At 42.9% G+C, this 18,278-nt stretch overlaps 1 protein-coding gene across 3 annotated transcripts in view; it reads right to left on the bottom strand.

The window, feature by feature from the left end:
* LOC133470953 (mothers against decapentaplegic homolog 6-like) overlaps positions 1-17,752 on the bottom strand; it is a 35,136-nt gene extending 17,384 nt beyond the window's left edge. The window contains exons 1-3 of one of the 3 annotated variants that reach the window (XM_061759941.1): positions 16,646-17,751; positions 13,296-13,349; positions 12,027-12,086 (exon numbers count right to left, since the gene is read on the bottom strand). In XM_061759941.1, coding sequence (XP_061615925.1) covers positions 12,027-12,086; positions 13,296-13,349; positions 16,646-17,249 — 718 coding nt within the window. In that variant the 5' untranslated portion in view covers positions 17,250-17,751. Of the gene's footprint in view, positions 1-12,026; positions 12,087-13,295; positions 13,350-16,645 lie in introns of all 3 variants that reach the window. The other 2 variants (XM_061759951.1, XM_061759961.1) reach the window with 2 other exon arrangements.
* Positions 17,753-18,278: the final 526 nt, after the last annotated feature.

The following is an 18,278-nucleotide window of genomic DNA, read 5'->3' as shown; positions in this document are numbered from 1 at the left end:
CCCCCTGTTGGAGTTTACTGTAAAACTAAACGCACAACAAAAATAATTACCCTCATTTTATATTAAAAGACAAGAAACACATTGTTTTAGAAATCGCCAGCTTATGCTAACAGCCAATGGAAACCCTTATTGGGCTAGCTAATGTTAGCATTTGATCACGGGAGGGATTCACCCTCAAATATTGAATATTCACACACAAACGCCAGACTAACACATACAGAGCGTTAAAATAACAATAGTCACGAGCATGTATTCTTCCTAATCTGTGAAAAAAATGTAATGCGACTTTCTTCTTCTACTCTTTTTTAGCTAATAGAAAATGAGTAGCTCAATTCATGCATCGCACGACACTGCCCCTAAGAGGCCAAGGGGCACACAACAGGAACATCAGATAGAGCAATTGACTGTATAAAAAGACGCACTTTTTTTTCCCTGACTGACTTGCAATCAGACTTTTCCTGTTTTAGGTCAACTAGGATTCATTCGTTCACTTTCCGTACCACTTATCCTCACTATGGTCGAGGTTGACTCTGGGCGAGAGGCGGGGTACACCCAGAACTGGTCGCCAGCCAATCACAGGGCAAATATAAACAAAACAACCATTCGCATTCAGAATTCACACCTATGGGCAATCTTATTTTAACCTCCCATGCATGTTTTTGAGATGCGGGAGGAAACCAGAGTACCCGGAGAAAACCCACGCAGGCACGCGGAGAATATGCAAACTCCACACAGGCGAGGCGGGATTGGAACCCGGATCCTCAGGACTGCGTGGCAGACGTGCTAACCAGTCGGCTACCGTGCTGCCACTCAACTAGGATTACGAAAAATATTTCCGAAGATAGCTGGGATAGGCTCCAGCAGCCCGCGTCCCTAGTGAGGATAAGCGGTAAAGAAAATGGATGGATGGTTTTCTTTGTTGAAAGCCAGAAGAATGAGGATTTTTTTTGACAAATGTATTAGACAATACAGTCATGGCCAAAAACATTTACACATTTTTAGCCATGACTATTCATTTTTCTTTTTTTCATTTCTGTTATTTTAATATATAATTGTTACTTGTTACTAATTTATTTTCTGGTTGTTCTTTTTAGTTATATTTAAAGTATATTTTTGGTAGTTGAATAACTACAAACTTTTAAAATAAATGAACAATGGTCTTCATGAATCGTGATTTCAATATCAGAGAGGAAGTGTATTCTAAGAAATGGGGAAGAGACACACATCCAGTATCTGCCTCAGTGAATGTATTTAGTCACACATTGCTATATACTATTTATAATAATTACAGAAATGCAAAATACCAGTACTTTTGATAACAGGCACAGCATTAATATAAATGGGTCAGGGAAAAAGTATTGAACACATGAAGAAAGGGAGTTGCAAAAAGGCATGGAAAGCCAAGACAACACCTAAAATCTATCAATAATCAAACAGCAATCCAGCCCCTTGTCAGTGCAAATGAATATCAGATGGCTCAGTCCTAATTGATGGCTGACAAAAAAAAAACGTCTCATTGCCAAGGTGTGAGTGAAGACCCATCTCATGATGGGTAAAAAAGAGCAAAGAGCTGTCTCAAGACAGCAGAGTCGAACATGTAAACAACATTGACACAAAAGACAATAAATAATAATTTGTATAATAATATTATTACATCAAATAGTCTTGAAACCAAAACAAAATATTTTAATCCTAAAACAACACCTCTCAGATTAAAAGAATATCAAGTGGCTGTAATAAAAACAAACCAATCACATCCTGCCCACCACATCAAATGGCAAAAGCAAATCATTTGGGTAACCTTCCATGCTAAAATGTACCAAAATGTCACATCGTAATATGTAATAAATAATAAAGTTGAGCTATTGCAAGCATTTTATTAAAATTTTTTAACCAAACCCCTCATTACAGTAACTTGAACAATACTTGAACAAACTACTACTCTTGATTTCCGATTTGAAAACTAGTTATCCATCATTTTGTTGTGTGTGTATATAATACAATGATCGGGCGATGAAACATTTATATGGTTCCACGGTCATAACGGCCATCTGAGGGGAAACCGACCAATAATGTGGCCCGCGACAAAAATAAGTTTGACTCCCCTGGTTTACAGTTTATTAAGATGGCAATGCTCAGTTTTAATTGGCACTGTTAGATACTGTTTACACTGTATCATTCAGAGACCTATGTCTAATAATTTGATTAGAAACATCTCTCAGTGTTATGAAGCACAGCCAACTGTTGAGGTTAAGTCATGTTTCAATTACCAAGTGCCCCCCCACCCCCACCCCCTCCCCCCAAAAAAGAAGAAGAAGGAGAAAAAAAAAAAGAACATTGTTATCTACATGGTTTTATTGCTGTTTCCTGGTCAAATTACACCAAGGCAATGCGATCTAGTCCAAAATGTGAAAAACAGCAAAATCGCAACTACACTGTGAAAACAAATACCCCACCAATGCGTGATGTGGTGTCCTTAGAAGCTTGAAAGCATCAAAAAAGGGCTGTGATGGAAAATATTTGAGGAAATGGCAAACGGTTAATGGGCCAACCCTTGATGTAGAGTTCCATCGTCTAATGTGTCTCAGTCAAGCGTAAGAGCTAGAGTTGTACGCATGCCAGCGAACAGGCCACTAAGAGGACCCGTTCAGGCTTAGGCGGATGCATTCAAGTTGGTCACAGCGCAGTTTGGATGTCTACTGTTTGTTCTATTTTTACATCTGTCCTAATAATATATCAGGAATTGATTCTTGCTAGATTCTAATGTAATATTCACGTTGATTGTCTGATTTGGACTTGAGAACAACAGAGCCCTCATCAAACATCGACCAAAGCTCGTCAGTTTCAACTAATGTGGAACACAAGGCCACTTCAACAGCAATCTCTTAAAACTGTCTCCAAAACTTCCGAGAATGTCGGCTCCTCTCTGTGTGTCTTAACTATTAACGGTGATATGTTCAAACATGTATCAGATGTCACTCTCCAGAGTCAGTCAGACCCCACCAGCCCCCTCTCCCGCCCCTTTTGCTGCAAGACCCTACTCCCCCTCACCTTCCCAACTTCCCAACATTCCTTGCCTGTGCCCCATCAGTCAAAGAGCCAATTCATGGGGTTAATGCTGCAGCGAGTGCAGACAGGGCTTAGAGATGCATTTGTTTGGCTGATACCTTGTTTAGCTTACAAAAAGAAACAATCAAAATAGGATGGGGGTGGGGGTGGCATGCTTCTTCTCTTACGATAGTGCTGCATCCAGCCCGCCAGGCCGCCAAATTGTAGCCCCCGAACTATTATTCCTTCCCTATGTTTTGTTTTGGTCAACGTGTGTATGAGAACTTGCCTCCATACCAACGATACATAAACAGCCAGTAGAAAAGGCTCCAAAGTCATTCTGTTTGGGGGAAATATATTCACCTAGATAATGTAGGTAGGTGCCTTAAGCAATTTTTTTTTTTTTACTTCTGTGTTCATTTGTATATTTGTTATTCGAGCAGCCCAGTTCAGGTGGCTTGTGTGTAGGCCGTGACGCCATGGTGGCCGGAGTAGCATACTAGCAGAGGGTGCGACTCAGTCTGTGAATATCGTGTGTGTCCCAGGTTATAAGTTTCATTCGGTTCTGTGCTTCAATGACAAAGGGCGTAGCGACACACAAGTAGCCGATACTTGCCATGTTAACATTATCCATTACCTGTTGCCAGTGACGTTTGTAACGCGTTACTCTAATATGACCACTATTTTGGTAACAAGTAATCAAATGTGTTACTATTTCCAGACCAGTAATAAGCTTAAAGTTACTTATTCAACTCACGCTGCACGACTATTTTCATTTCATTAATTTCTCTTGAGTAAAAAGATATACAGTATTTGTGTTCAAAAGGGGTCTGTTATCTTGTTAGCTCCGGTTGGGCTTTGCTGCTGTCAGGTGAGAGGCCAGTCTCATTCCCTATTAGACGCGTGCCAGCGCCCCAACGCCCCTCCTTTTTGTCCACGTCAAAGCACATGCTATTAATACAGAACATTGAAAAAAAAGAGCCCAAAAATATTCAAACCTATGAAATGTTATTCCCAGTCTGCTTGTTATGATTGTACGGGATTGTGGGAAACCGTATGCCGCCCAATTTGCAGGAATCCTTGTTATTTAGTTTTTTTGTGCCTTCCACAAACATGGAATGCACTGACTCTTTCCCCCCCACTGGCTTACCGTCGTCATAGGTGCGCAGCGCAAAGGGCCATATTGTATCTACCTATTGTTCATATCTATGACTACCGTAGACAACCGTATTTTTCAATTTGCTTTCTTCTACCGTCTCGTGATGTCACATATGCACAAGTCACGTTTTCAACATGAGGGCAACTCACGTGTACATACCAAGCAGCAAGCCACATAAACAACAGGTTCAATTTTCACAAAACGTGTTTCAAAGAATTTCATAGTTTAGCTATATTTATAAATTTATTTAACAGTTAAACATGTCAGGCCAAAAAACACTGTCTTTATTTAATATTTTAGCCAGAAAAAAAGTATTTATGGGAAGTGAAGTCAAGAAAGACTATTTTATTTTTCATAAAAACTTGCACTTCATAAAATAAATGCACTTCCAATAAAGTATTGGCAAAACCGGTTGTCATTTTTAAATTGAGGCAGTGTTGTTGGCAGTTGCTGAATTTGACTAATAAAGTAACTTGTAATCTTACTTAGTTACATTTCAAATAAAGTAATCATTAAACTAACTCAGTTACTTTTTCGAGGTAAGTGTGGCAACACTGCGTGTTGCACCAGAATACGTTAATAGTGTTTTACTAGATGTTAACTAGTGAAAGTAACTGTGTCTTTATCGCTTAGTCAGCAGCAATCGGCGACCGGAAGTGCTGAGCTTTGTCTTTTAGAATAAGAGTAGAATACAGGAAGTACTATTAAACTTTGTAAATGTTGCTAAATTAATAGCGCTCTTGATTTGCAAGTGTACTATTTGATTATTGTTATTACTAATCCTATGCTTTGGTTCACTTACCAATCTATATTTGGTTATTTGTCTCTTAGAAAACCACACAAACCCAGGGACACAAACTGTACATGTGCAAACAGAGAGGAAGTGTATTCTAAGAAATGGGGAAGAGACACACATCCAGTATCTGCCTCAGTGAATGTATTTAGTCACACATTGCTATATACTATTTATAATAATTACAGAAATGCAAAATACCAGTACTTTTGATAACAGGCACAGCATTAATATAAATGGGTCAGGGAAAAAGTATTGAACACATGAAGAAAGGGAGTTGCAAAAAGGCATGGAAAGCCAAGACAACACCTAAAATCTATCAATAATCAAACAGCAATCCAGCCCCTTGTCAGTGCAAATGAATATCAGATGGCTCAGTCCTAATTGATGGCTGACAAAAAAAAAACGTCTCATTGCCAAGGTGTGAGTGAAGACCCATCTCATGATGGGTAAAAAAGAGCAAAGAGCTGTCTCAAGACCATCGCAAAGTAATTGTTGCAAAACATAACGATGGCATTGGTTACAGGCGCATATCAAAGCTTATGAACGTTCCAGTGGGCACGGTTCGGGCCATAATACGTAAGTGGAAAGCCAATCATACCAGCATAAATTTGCCTCCATCGGATTACATGGGTTGTTCCCAACATCTGGTGAAATTTTCATGTCAATAGCACATTGGGAAATATATTTAATGAGAAAAATGGTGACTTGTTAAGTACTTATTTCAGCCGCTGTCTATACTATTCTAGATGTAATATACTTAAATATTTGATGACAAAAATTCGCATCAGTTTTGCTACTGATTGGAATGTGAATTGTTATGCCTTGGCAGAGGTATAATACAGCCCTATGGGGGGCACAAGCCAGTGCAAACTGTAGGCCGGTCCCAAGCCCGGATAAATACAGAGGGTTGCGTCAGAAAGGGCATCCGGCTTAAAACTTTGCCAAACAAATATGAGCGTACATCCAAAGAATTCCATACCGGATCGGTCGTGGCCCAGGTTAACAACGTCCGCCACCGGCGGCGTCAACCTGCAGGGCGCCGGTGGAAATTCAGCTTCTGTGGGTCGAAGTCGAAGAAGAAGAGGTGGAAAGCGGGTTCTTCGGCAGAAAGAGAAGAGGAAAGCACAGAGCTTAGAACTGAATGTGGGGACTTTGAATGTTGGGACTATGACAGGAAAATCTCGGGAGTTGGTTGACATGATGATTACGAGAAAGGTTGATACATTGTGTGTCCAGGAGACCAGGTGGAAAGGCAGTAAGGCGAGAAGTTTAGGGGCAGGGTTTAAATTATTTTACCATGGTGTAGATGGGAAGAGAAATGGAGTCGGGGTTATTTTAAAAGAAGAGTTGGCTAAGAATGTCTTGGAGGTGAAAAGAGTATCAGATCGAGTGATGAGACTGAAACTTGAAATTGAGGGTGTTATGTATAATGTGATTAGTGGCTATGCCCCACAGGTAGGATGTGACCTAGAGGTGAAAGAGAAATTCTGGAAGGAACAAGACGAAGTAGCTCTGAGCATCCCAGACAGAGAGAGAGTTGTGATTGGTTCAGATTGTAATGGACATGTTGGTGAAGGAAACAGTGGTGATTAAGAAGTTATGGGTAAGTACAGCATCCAGGAAAGGAACTTGGAGGGACAGATGGTGGTAGACTTTGCAAAAATGATGCAAATGGCTGTAGTGAACACTATTTTCCAGAAGAGGCAGGAACATAGGGTGACCTACAAGAGCGGAGATAGAAGCATGCAGGTGGATTACATTTTGTGCAGACGATGTAATCTGAAGGAGGTTACCGACTGTAAGGTTGTGGTAGGGGAGAGTGTGGCTAGACAGCATAGGATGGTGGTGTGTAAGATGACTCTGGTGGTGGGGAGCAAGATTAGGAAGACAAAGGCGAGCAGAGAACCATGTGGTGGAAGCTGAGAAAGGACGAGTGTTGTGCAGCTTTTCGGGAAGAGGTGAGCCAGGCTCCCAGTCTTCCAGAAGACTGGACCACTGCAGCCAAGGTGATCAGAGAGGCAGGCAGGAGAGTACTTGGTGTATCTTCTGGCAGGAAAGGAGAGGAGACTTGGTGGTGGAACCTCACAGTACAGGAAATCATACAAGGAAAAAGGTTAGCTAAGAAGAAGTGGGACACTGAGAGGACCGAGGAGAGGCGAAAGGAATACATTGAGATGCGACAATATTTGCGAGTATTTGCGAGCAACAGTATGGTTTCATGCCTAGAAAGAGTACCACAGATGCATTATTTGCCTTGAGGATGTTGATTGAAAAGTACAGAGAAGGTCAGAAAGAGCTACATTGTGTCTTTGTAGATCTAGAGAAAGCCTGTGACAGAGTACCGAGAGAGGAACTGTGGTACTGCATGCGGAAGTCTGGAGTGGCAGAGAAGTATGTTAGAATTATACAGGACGACAGACGAATTTAAGGTGGAGGTGGGACTGCATCATGGATCAGCCCCTGAGCCCCTTCCTGTTTGCAGTGGTGATGGATAGGCTGACAGATGAGGTTAGACTGGAATCCCCATGGACCATGATGTTTGCGGATGACATTGTGATCTACAGTGAAAGCAGGGAGCAGGTGGAGGAACAGTTAGAAAGATGGAGGCATGCACTGGAAAGGAGAGGAATGAAGATTAGCCGAAGTAAAACAGAATATATGTGCATGAATGAGAGGGATGGAGGGGGAAGAGTGAGGCTACAGGGAGAAAAGATAGCAAGGGTGGAGGACTTTAAATACTTGGGGTCAACCGTCCAGATCAATGGTGAGTGTGGTCAGGAAGTGAAGAAACGGGTCCAAACAGGTTGGTATGGGTGGAGGAAGGTGTCAGGTGTGTTATGTGGCAGAAGAGTCTCTGCTAGGATGAAGGGAAAAGTGTATAAAACAGTGATGTACGGATTAGAGACAGTGGCACTGAAGAGACAACAGGAAGCAGAGCTGGAGGTGGCGGAAATGAAGATGTTGAGGTTCGCTCTCGGAGTGACCAGGTTGAATAAAATTAGAAATGAGTTCATCAGAGGGACAGCCGAGGGTCGATGTTTTGGAGACAAAGTTAGAGAGAGCAGACTTCGATGGTTTGGACACATCCAGAGGAGAGAGAGTGAGTAGATTGGTAGAAGGATGATGAGGATGGAGCTGCCAGGCAAGAGAGCAAGAGGAAGACCAAAGAGAAGGTTGATGGATGTCGTGAGGGAAGACATGAGGGCAGTTGGTGTTTGAGAAGAGGGTGCAGGAGATAGGCTTACATCGAAAAGGATTTCACGCTGTGTCGACCCCTCACATGACAAGCCAAAAGGAAAAGAAGAAGAAGATGCCTTGGCGGAGGTATGCATTCAACAGAATGCCATTCTAATTGGTAGGGGAAAAGAGTGACACACATCAGCCATAGCTCCTAATTAAAGTAAAACCTCCCCCACATCCGAACATGACATTCTCAGCTGCTGTGCGGAGAAAAGAGAAGGTAGTACTGTAGTGGTTCTATATAATGCCTGTGGATGGTGTAGGACAAGTACTAGTGGTATAGTGGATAGACAACTACTTTGACTGTTTCCGTTCAGTCCGCAAGTGTTTCGTTCGGTTCATAACATGCAAGACTCTTCCTTTTTTTACCATTTACCAATGAGGCAACAGTGTCACACCACAGCACAGTAGCAAGTTAGCCAAGGTGGCGGCACGGACACGTCATCTGCGTCATGCCCTCCAGCGATGCAGCAGCCAGTCATATTCCAGAGGGGCGCATCACCAGAGCTCTTACGTGGCGATGGTACTTCCGGGTCTATAGCTCTCCAACGCAAGCTCTCTGGTTCCTCAGCTTGGCCACTCCATGGCGAGACATCCCGTCCGACTAATAGCCAATCCGATCACGGAGCCCGCAGCCTCCTTCCCACGCCGATGGAGGCCGCTTCGCGGGTTACTGCGGCGAGCTGTTCGTTGAGCAATGGAAACGTTGCTTCACCCGAGGATACGCGAGGCTAGCATGTAGTGAAAAAAAAATGGGAACCATAAAGACGAACGGTTGTAATTTCTACTCTGTTTACCTGATGTGGACGTAAATACACGCAAATTAAAGCTGAAAGTCTGCAGTTATGTTGGTTTCATTTCAAATCCATCGTGGTGGTGTTTTAGACAAAAAGATGACAATTGTGTTCATGTCCCAATATTTATGGACCTGACTGGAAGCGTACATATATCAATGCTGCTAGTAATATAAAGACGAAGTTTATAGAGTGAACGGTGAACGGTTTTGGGTGGGCATCCAAACCCACCGAGCCAAATTTCACTCGGGACAAATGTAATTGGCGGTATGAAATTTTCCATAAGCACCGCCCTCCACACCCCGTTGACAACTATATGCGTGTCAATCCACACAAGTACATTTGGCCATGAAAGACACGAAAGGCAAATACCAACTTTCATTTGACTCATGCGTACATGTGCGTGTGTGTTTGATAGATAGAACCCCTATTTGAGCCCACTGAAATGATCTTATCACTGAGTCATTGCAAAAAATGCTCTGTCTCTCCCTGTCTCATATATGGACACACATAAGCTCACAGACGAAACAGATGGATACACAAACACGCACACACACACACACACACACAAACACAATGACAGTAAGCGGCTGAATGATAAAAATTGCTGGCGTCAAATGAGGGATAAAAGTCTACTGAAGTTTCCTTTTTAGAGCAGTACTGTGCGCTGTGGTTTCAAGGGAACATTAACTGATTGAAAGATAAAAGAGGCCAGGGTAAAGGTATGTATGGTCCACACCCGGCTGCTGCCTTTTAGTTCTAAACCTTGAGTAAAGAGTCGGCTCTAAGAAGAACCCGGAGCGCATTTGTTGTGGAGAAAACATCACAGGCTACTTAATAAAAGACTCACAACAGATTCAAAGGAGACAGAAAATGTTCGAAGAGCCAGCCTCTTCATTGACTACAACATGATGTTCACCTTGATGTGAACAAGCCAACTGTATCGCCACAGGACCATCTAACAAAGTGGCAAACAAAGTCTGAGACAAAAGCAATTTGCAGATCTTTTTGTTACTCGTGGGAACTGCATAAGAGTTCCAGCTCTGGGCTCCACTCGGAGCGCTGGTTTGGTGTGGTGTGGTGTGGTGTGGTGTGGTGTGGGGGGCAGGGGAGTTGAGACCACACACATGCGTGCTCTCACACAAACACGACACGCAGCATGTCTGTAAGGAAACTAACCTAGCTCTGCTCATGTCGCCAGGCGCACAATCAGTGGTGCCTCCCGTCACCATTCACCTTGAAAACAATGACGAAAAAAAAGGGCCACCTCAAAGTCGACCCCCTCGCAATGTTTTCATTGAACTTCCGTCAAAAACACCGCTTAGTTTTTATGATGTTTCTTAACAGTTTGGAATTTAAATCACAAAATGATGTGGAATAAAAGGAAGAAAAGAATTACCGCTGTTGGAAACGTGCATGTTGACTTTTCAGACTTCCTCAACAGAGCAAGACCAACCATTGATTGTAGCCTGTCACTTCTTAGTAGATGACTTACTTTCAAACTTTCACACAATTTAAATGATCTATAAATAAAACCCTGGTTGCTGTAAACGTCAAATTCTTTCATCACTCATTATTGAGGGCTAGTGAGGCATGCAAGTAAATAATTATATTTTAACATCTTAATCATTAAGAAATAATAATCACTAAATAATCTATATATTTTTTATGAAACGGAATTTTTGAAAATGAATGGAAAACAACAATAATTATATTTTAGCATTGAAAAACATCATTTGGGTTAAAGTGCTGGTAAATTAACCATTACAGAAACCTACAAAAATGTGTTGTGGCATTAACCTTACGTTCGGTCTAATAAAAGTGTAAAGTGTTGTATATGTTAATGTCGTGGTAATAAAATATATATTTGGTAATTTGAGGTCCTGCGGAGAAGCCGGGTTCCTAGTTGAGCGGAAAAAGTTTGGGAAACCTTGCTATATACTTACAACGTTTGGCAGAACCCACATTTGTACTTTACCATGACACTACAAGACCTAATCCCCATAAAACCAGCGTGCTACGGTATGCACGGGTCTCTCAATGACTTGAGGATCTCTAACGGCCCGGCAACAGGCAGCCGCCATCATTAGTGACAACAAAGCAAGACAGTGGCGGGGACATCAGCTGTACATCAGACAAGTCTGGGATGCCGTGACAACACTACGCATACTTCATAGGTGCCCGTTCATCTTTCAGCAGCGTCCACAACTGAGTCCAGACAGGCGTGATCGGGTGGGTTTGTGGGCTTTTTTTTTTTTTCTAATACTACACGGACCTCTCCAGCCGACCTCAGCACTTAAACAAATAAAGCTCCAGTTTCATCATCTAGAGGGGGCTGTTTCCTGGCCAAGCGCAACCCTAAGCTGCCCCTTTCCACATATACACACACAAATTCTACACCTAAGCCAGATCACAACCGCCAGGCTCCCCCGCCCCCAAAATACTAGTCTCTTTCCACTGCTCAACTGCCGAGAGGAATGGAGGGATTTGAGGGAAGAAAGAGGGGGATGGGTGCTTGGAGAGGCAAAGGGGATTGGGTGTATGCGTGGGGATCTTATTGCAACTTCATCCCAGTGAAATATTGGGCTGTGGTGAAGAGAGGAAAAGAGAGATGGGGAAAGGGGGAGTGGAAGGCTACTTTTGCTGCATCAGGGTAGTGAGAGACCCCAGGCCCCCACAAAGTCCCCCAAGCCTCGCTGACAATAGACGCTTTATGGTGCAGTCTTTGGGGTTATCTTAACAGCCTTGGAAAATAAGAAGGAAGGCACAACATTGCAACATTGCCATAACTTATCACTCCATGAAGATGTTGCGAAGGGGGGGGCAGGCTTGCATTTGCACATACACGTCTCACACAAAAACACTTTCCCGTGAATGCTTCCCAACTTGTTTACATGAGAGGTATACGCAAACAAATACAAGTTCACAGCCATGCCGGGACTGGACAAACATGAATATTTGCAATTAAAACCAATGCAATGCACTCCACCTGTGTGGTCGGTTGGCGTGATGAGAGTGGGCGGAGTTTCAGTGTCAGACAGTGTAGAGTCTGAAAAATGTTTAAAAAAAAAAAGGGAAAGCATATTAGAAACTTGTGAAACGGTCTGGATTAATAGAAACATTTTCCCATCAATTTCATATGAATGAAACAATTATGGCGACATATCTTTGGCATTGGTATACCAAATGTGATAGAAGAGAACCTGTAAGTATGCCTAAGGCTGCACAAGTGGAAATTTGGCCAAAGTTGTAGAGAAAAATTCACTGAAAACTTTGAACAACTTTGCATGCCGTGAGATAGCGCGAAACATCATATCAGCAACCTCAAAGGATTAACTTACACACTTGCGACACTTATTTCCAAAGAATGAATACGCTCAAGAAGATTTATTTATTTTTTTTAATAAACACAGGAAGTTCCATGAAGTAAGTACACTTACTGTACATTTAAAGCGTCACTATACAGGAAGTGTTCTTACTTGCAGACAAGACTGTTTATGTTACTAGTATTGACAGTGAACCAATTAGATGCACATTATAATTTCTTTCAATTTGTGTGTTAGTTCCATTACAATGTACTGATAGCAGAGCTTAAGTGTTTGTCTGTGTAGCTAAAAATGATTCCATGCAGGTGACAGTTTGACTCTGAAAGCTTATTTCAGTTTCCATGACTTGTATCCATTCAACCATTTACTAATCCGAGGTTTTGGTTCACACAACCAGAAAATCCGCTTTTTGTTTGTTTTAATCTGTCCATTTTCTATACTGCTTATCCTGGAGTTGTGGAGAGCTATCCCACCTGACTCGCCCTACGCCCTGGTCTGGTCGCCAGTCAATAACAGGACAAACAGCCATTCACGCATACATTGACACTGAATGGAAACTGAACTTGCTGCCTGCGTGAAAGTCAGGTGAGTGAACCACTACACCATCAATTAAACCTTCCATGATTGCACACATGGCAAATGTGTTTACAAATATGAACAACTCAGAGGTTGCTCAGTTTACTGGAGGTTCTATTATTATTATTGCAAAAGGACTAGACAGTACCTGAATACTACCTGGACTGCAGTTTGATATCCTCTATAAACACTCCATGGAAAAACATGTGAATAAGCATCAGATACATCTTTTAACCTGTAATTGAACTTCCAAGCCACAATGTTAACCTCAGAAGATAATGTGTCAGGCTGCTCTGGCTGAAAGATGACGACGCCTGTCCTTGACTGCTTTGTCGTGTGTCTGCTGCCAAACTCACCCAGTGGCTTGTGTTCATCCGAATGGGACACCGAGTATGGGGGAGGAGGTGACTCTGGAACAAAACGAACCAACATTTAGAAAGTTCAAAAAGCCGAATGATAATAATGTAACAGTGTTTTGCTGCATGGAGCAGTCAAGGTTCTGTTTATCATACACATAGTTGTTATTCAAACAATATCGGAGTCCCGCCGCATAGCAGACAGCAGAACTCTTGCATTGGCAGGCTCTGCCCCTTCAGAACACAACGGACATGGCGTGCGCGGCCTCTTTAAGAGCGCAGGCAGTAATTGCCGAGTCCTCTGTCAGATACTCAGCTAGTCAGTCTGGCGCCAGCTCTATGCAAACTGTATATTAAGGGCACTCCTTCACCTAAATAACAAGAAGAGGACCTCCTTGTCAGAGGGAGATAGAAAGGGGAAAAAAACAGAACCTCGTTGCAACATGACTGCGGACTTCAGTCGGATCATGTTGCCAGAAGTTTGTTTTTTTTGTTGTTGCTCAAATTTAAACAGTCTGTAACAGTTGTGTTTGCCTCTCTGGAGGATTAAAAGAGTTATAAAACTGCCATAAAAGGGTTGGCTGTGGTTGCTTGTTTGGTGTCACTTTTATGGTTGGTGGTGCATTTTGACCCTCAGTCTTAAGACTTAAAACAAAACAAAACTGTGGTTCTTTAACAAAACGCACCAATAACTGCACCATAGACTTTCTCCGTTAGTATATGGCACAGGTGTCAAACTCAAGGCCCGCGGGCCAGATCCAGCCTGCTGCATCATTTCATGTGGCCCGCGAAAGCAAATCATGTGCCTCGATTTCCTGTTTCTTGCTAAAAGAAAACTGAATTGCAAATTGTCTTCTCTTTTAATAACATTTCAAGCATTTTTGTTACCATTCACCCTTTCAAACTAGACTGAATAATAGTTGAACATAGAGCTTTTTACTGGTTTCTGATTTAAAAACGAGTTAGCCATCATGTTTGTGTGTGTATATAATAATAATATGAGGCAATCATACATTTACCGTACATAACTACATACATAACTACGACGTGGTTTTCAAAAAAAATTAGTTTGAAACCCTGTATGGCTCGATGTTTGAGCCTTTCTTTGATATATTTGATGACCAGATTTCGGCCCATGTACAACCCCAATTCCAATGAAGTTGGGACGTTGTGTTAAACATAAATAAAAACACAATACAATGATTTGCAAATCATGTTCAACCTATATTTAATTGAATACACTACAAAGACAAGATATTTAATGGTCAAACTGATACACTTGATTGTTTTTAGCAAATAATCATTAACTTAGAATTTTATGCCTGCAACACGTTCCAAAAAAGCTGGGACAGGGTCATGTTTACCACTGTGTTACATCACCTTTTCTTTTAACAACGTTCAATAAATGTTTGGGAACTGAGGAGACTAATTGTTGAAGCTTTGTGGGTGGAATTCTTTCCCATTCTTGCCTGATGTACAGCTTTAGCTGTTCAACAGTCCGGGGTCTCCGTTGTCGTATTTTACGCTTCATAATGCGCCACACATTTTCAACGGGAGACAGGTCTTGACTGCAGGCAGGCACTCTTTTACTACAAAGCCACGCTGTTTTAAAATGTGCAGAATGTGGTTTGGCATTGTCTTGCTTAAATAAGCAGGGGCGTCCATGAAAAAGACGTTACTTGGATGGCAGCATATGTTTCTGCAAAACCTGTATGTACCTTTCAGCATTAATGGTGCCTTCACAGATGTGCAAGTTATCCATGCCATTTGCACTAACACAACCCCATACCATCACAGATGCTGGCTTTTGAACTTTGCGTCCATAACAGTCCGGATGGTTCTTTTCCTCTTTGGCCCGGAAGACACGACGTCCACAATTTCCAAAAACTATTTGATATGTGGACTCGTCGGACCACAGAACACTTTTCCACTTTGCATCAGTCCATCTTCGATGAGCTCGGGCCCAGAGAAGCCGGCGGCGTTTCTGGGTGTTGTTGATGAATGGCTTTTGCTTTGCATAGTAGAGTTTCAAGTTGCACTTACGGATGTAGCGCCAAACTGTATTTACTGACATTGGTTTTCTGTAGTGTTCCTGAGCCCACGTGGCGATATCCTTTACACATTGATGTCGGTTTTTGATGTTGTGCCGCCTGAGGGATCGAAGGTCACGGGCATTCAATGTGGGTTTTCGGCCTTGCCGCTTACATGCAGTGATTTCTCCAGATTCAGAATCAGAATCATCTTTCTTTGCCAAGTATGTCCAAAAAACACACAAGGAATTTGTCTCCGGTAGTTGGAGCCGCTCTAGTACGACAACAGACAGTCAATTGACAGAGAACACTTTTGAGACATAAAGACATTGACAGAAAAAAAATAAAAAATAAAAACAGTCACTGAGCAGTAAAGCTCTGAACCTTTTGATGACATTATGGACCACAGATGATGAAATCCCCAAAAATTCCTTGCAATTGTACGTTGAGGAACATTGTCCTTAAACTGTTCGACTATTTTCGCGCGCACTTGTTCACAAAGAGGTGAACTTCGCCCCATCTCTGTCTTGTGAATGACTGAGCAATTCAGGGAAGCTCCTTTTATCCCCAATCATGGAACCCACCTGTTCCCAATTAGCCTGTTCACCTGTGGGATGTTCCAAACAGGTGTTTGATGAGCATTCCTCAACTTTTTTAGTCTTTTTTGCCACCTGTCCTAGCTTTTTCGGAACGTGTTGAAGCCATAAAATTCTAAGTTAATGGTTATTTGCTAAAAACAATCAAGTTTATCAGTTTCAACATTAAATATCTTGTCTTTGTAGTGTATTCAATTAAATATAGGTCGAACATGATTTGCAAATGATTGTAATCTGTTTTTATTTATGTTTAACACAACGTCCCAACTTCATTAGAATTGGGGTTGTACTAGTATGCTTTTTGTTCTCGCTAGTAAGACAATTCAGGGCACTAGTAGAACGATGACGGGACACTAGTAGAACAAGTGTGTCTTACTAGCAGCTATTAGCTACTGTTTTTTTTCACTACTATTTCTGTACACTAGTTAGTAGTAGGTTACAGGAGGCGTGAGACCTAGTTGGGCCTATAGTAGTGCAGCCGTGTACTATGAAGTTTATTTGCGTACTAGTAGGCCAAAAGTGAGACGAATATATGGGCCAACACTGGGTATCAAGTCAAATAAATTCTGAAGCAGCTTTTGAGTGTTACGTCTTATGTCAAACGTTGATGGCATACGTCATTGCTATTAGCTGTGGGGCTCAAAGGTCACCAAACGGGGTCCCAGAAGGCACAGTGGGAAGTCCTAACCCTAGCCAAAGGTTTCATATCAGACAGGTAGCTCACCTGGCCCACACAAGCGGCTGTAGTGGTAGGGGTTGCAGCAGACCTTTCCCCCATCCAAACTTTGGCAGTGGTGCAGCACTTTGAGCCGGGCCGAGGGCGGCAGGTCGCTCCATCGGTATACCCGACCCAGTAGGTACTGAGGCGAGACGTGATGAGCCCCGAAGCGCAACTCAGTGGCGGGCACCATGACGCACTGGCTCGCCACCACTCCTTTGGACTCCACAGCCTTCAGCAACGGATCCAGACTTGGTTCCGGCAGTCTTTTGAGAAAAGCGTAGGCAGTATTCACGAGGTCACACTCGCAGGGGCTGGCGTCGTCTTTGTGGGGGCTCCGGGGTCTGAGATCCCACTCCCCAAACAGACAACACGTCACCGTCCTGTCCGCCTCCTGTCTGTGGCCCGAGGCACCCCGGTCGTCGTCAGCCCGATCCCCTTCCTCCCCCGCGGGGTCCCACCCGGCGCGTGTCGCAGGCCCCTGTTTCTTTTGGCGCAACCCGGAGCCACACGGACATCCTCCCTCAGCTCGGCCGCTTCCATCGCTCTGGGTGAGCGCACGGCTTCTCCACAGTCGCCGTACGAGCCCGGAGCGTCTCGGCCGGAACATACGACAACCTAGACGGTCCCGGATGCGTGACGTCGGTCCCGTCCGGCTCCCGGGGGGTTCCGCATGGGTTTTTTTAGACTCGGCGCCCGAGACGTGCGGACGGTGCACGGTGCGCGCAACATGAGCGTTCACTTCGACATCACAGCTCCGCGGGAATCACGCACACGTTGGACGTTCAGAGACAAAACTCAATCAAAGCTCAATTTATTCAACGCCACAGTCCTCGAACCATAATTCCAGGAGCACTCTCAATTGCCAGCAACATGTGCAGGGCGACATCCAAGAGGCTGCCAGGAGTTTGCCTCCCGCTTTGGAAACGCCACCATCCTCATCAAAGAAAATGGACACTCCGACAAAATCCGGAGAGAAGGCATCACACCGGAGCAGCTTCCGTTCTTCGAAACACAGTTGGAATCGCTCCTCTCCACCTCGCCCGCTGCGAGCAAGTCCTCCTCCAGCACACGCTCACTCAAAACACACGCACGCAATGCGGACACGAAGCGTCACGTCAGCCATTGGAACGAAAGGTTTATTCCGCTTGTACTTTCAAAATAAAAGCGACGTATGGTTTGATGTTGATTTCTGATCATTCATTGTTTACTTTCCCTTCGATGGATTTGGATACTAAGTGGTATTATAAATTTAAAAATAAAAACATTACACCACAAAGAGTGGACACTGGTGGATTTACAAAACATTTAAAGAGCAAGAACAAATCAAATCTCGTAGACCCGAGGTACCTGAAACAAGGTGACAAAAATAGTTTCAAAACAAATATAAAGTTGAACAATTAGTTGCTAAAACTATGTAGATATGTGCAAAAGGTTTAGGTAAAAAAAAAAAAAAGGGGGAAATAAATGATGATAAAGGGCTGTAATTACTCAATTCTATCAAGAATTTAAATTTAAAAAAAAAACAAATACAAGGAGTTATTTCTCAATAAATATGTGTACGAGAAATACTTCTTGGCCAGCAATTGAAAACCAGTAACAACGGCGGTAACTGAGCGTGCAACTATTTCACTGTGTC

The sequence above is a fragment of the Phyllopteryx taeniolatus genome, chromosome 2, assembly GCF_024500385.1.
Source record: "Phyllopteryx taeniolatus isolate TA_2022b chromosome 2, UOR_Ptae_1.2, whole genome shotgun sequence".
NCBI classification, from domain to species: domain Eukaryota; kingdom Metazoa; phylum Chordata; class Actinopteri; order Syngnathiformes; family Syngnathidae; genus Phyllopteryx; species Phyllopteryx taeniolatus.
The sequence above is the reverse complement of the archived record's forward strand: the minus strand, read 5'-3'. Positions and strand labels throughout refer to the sequence as shown.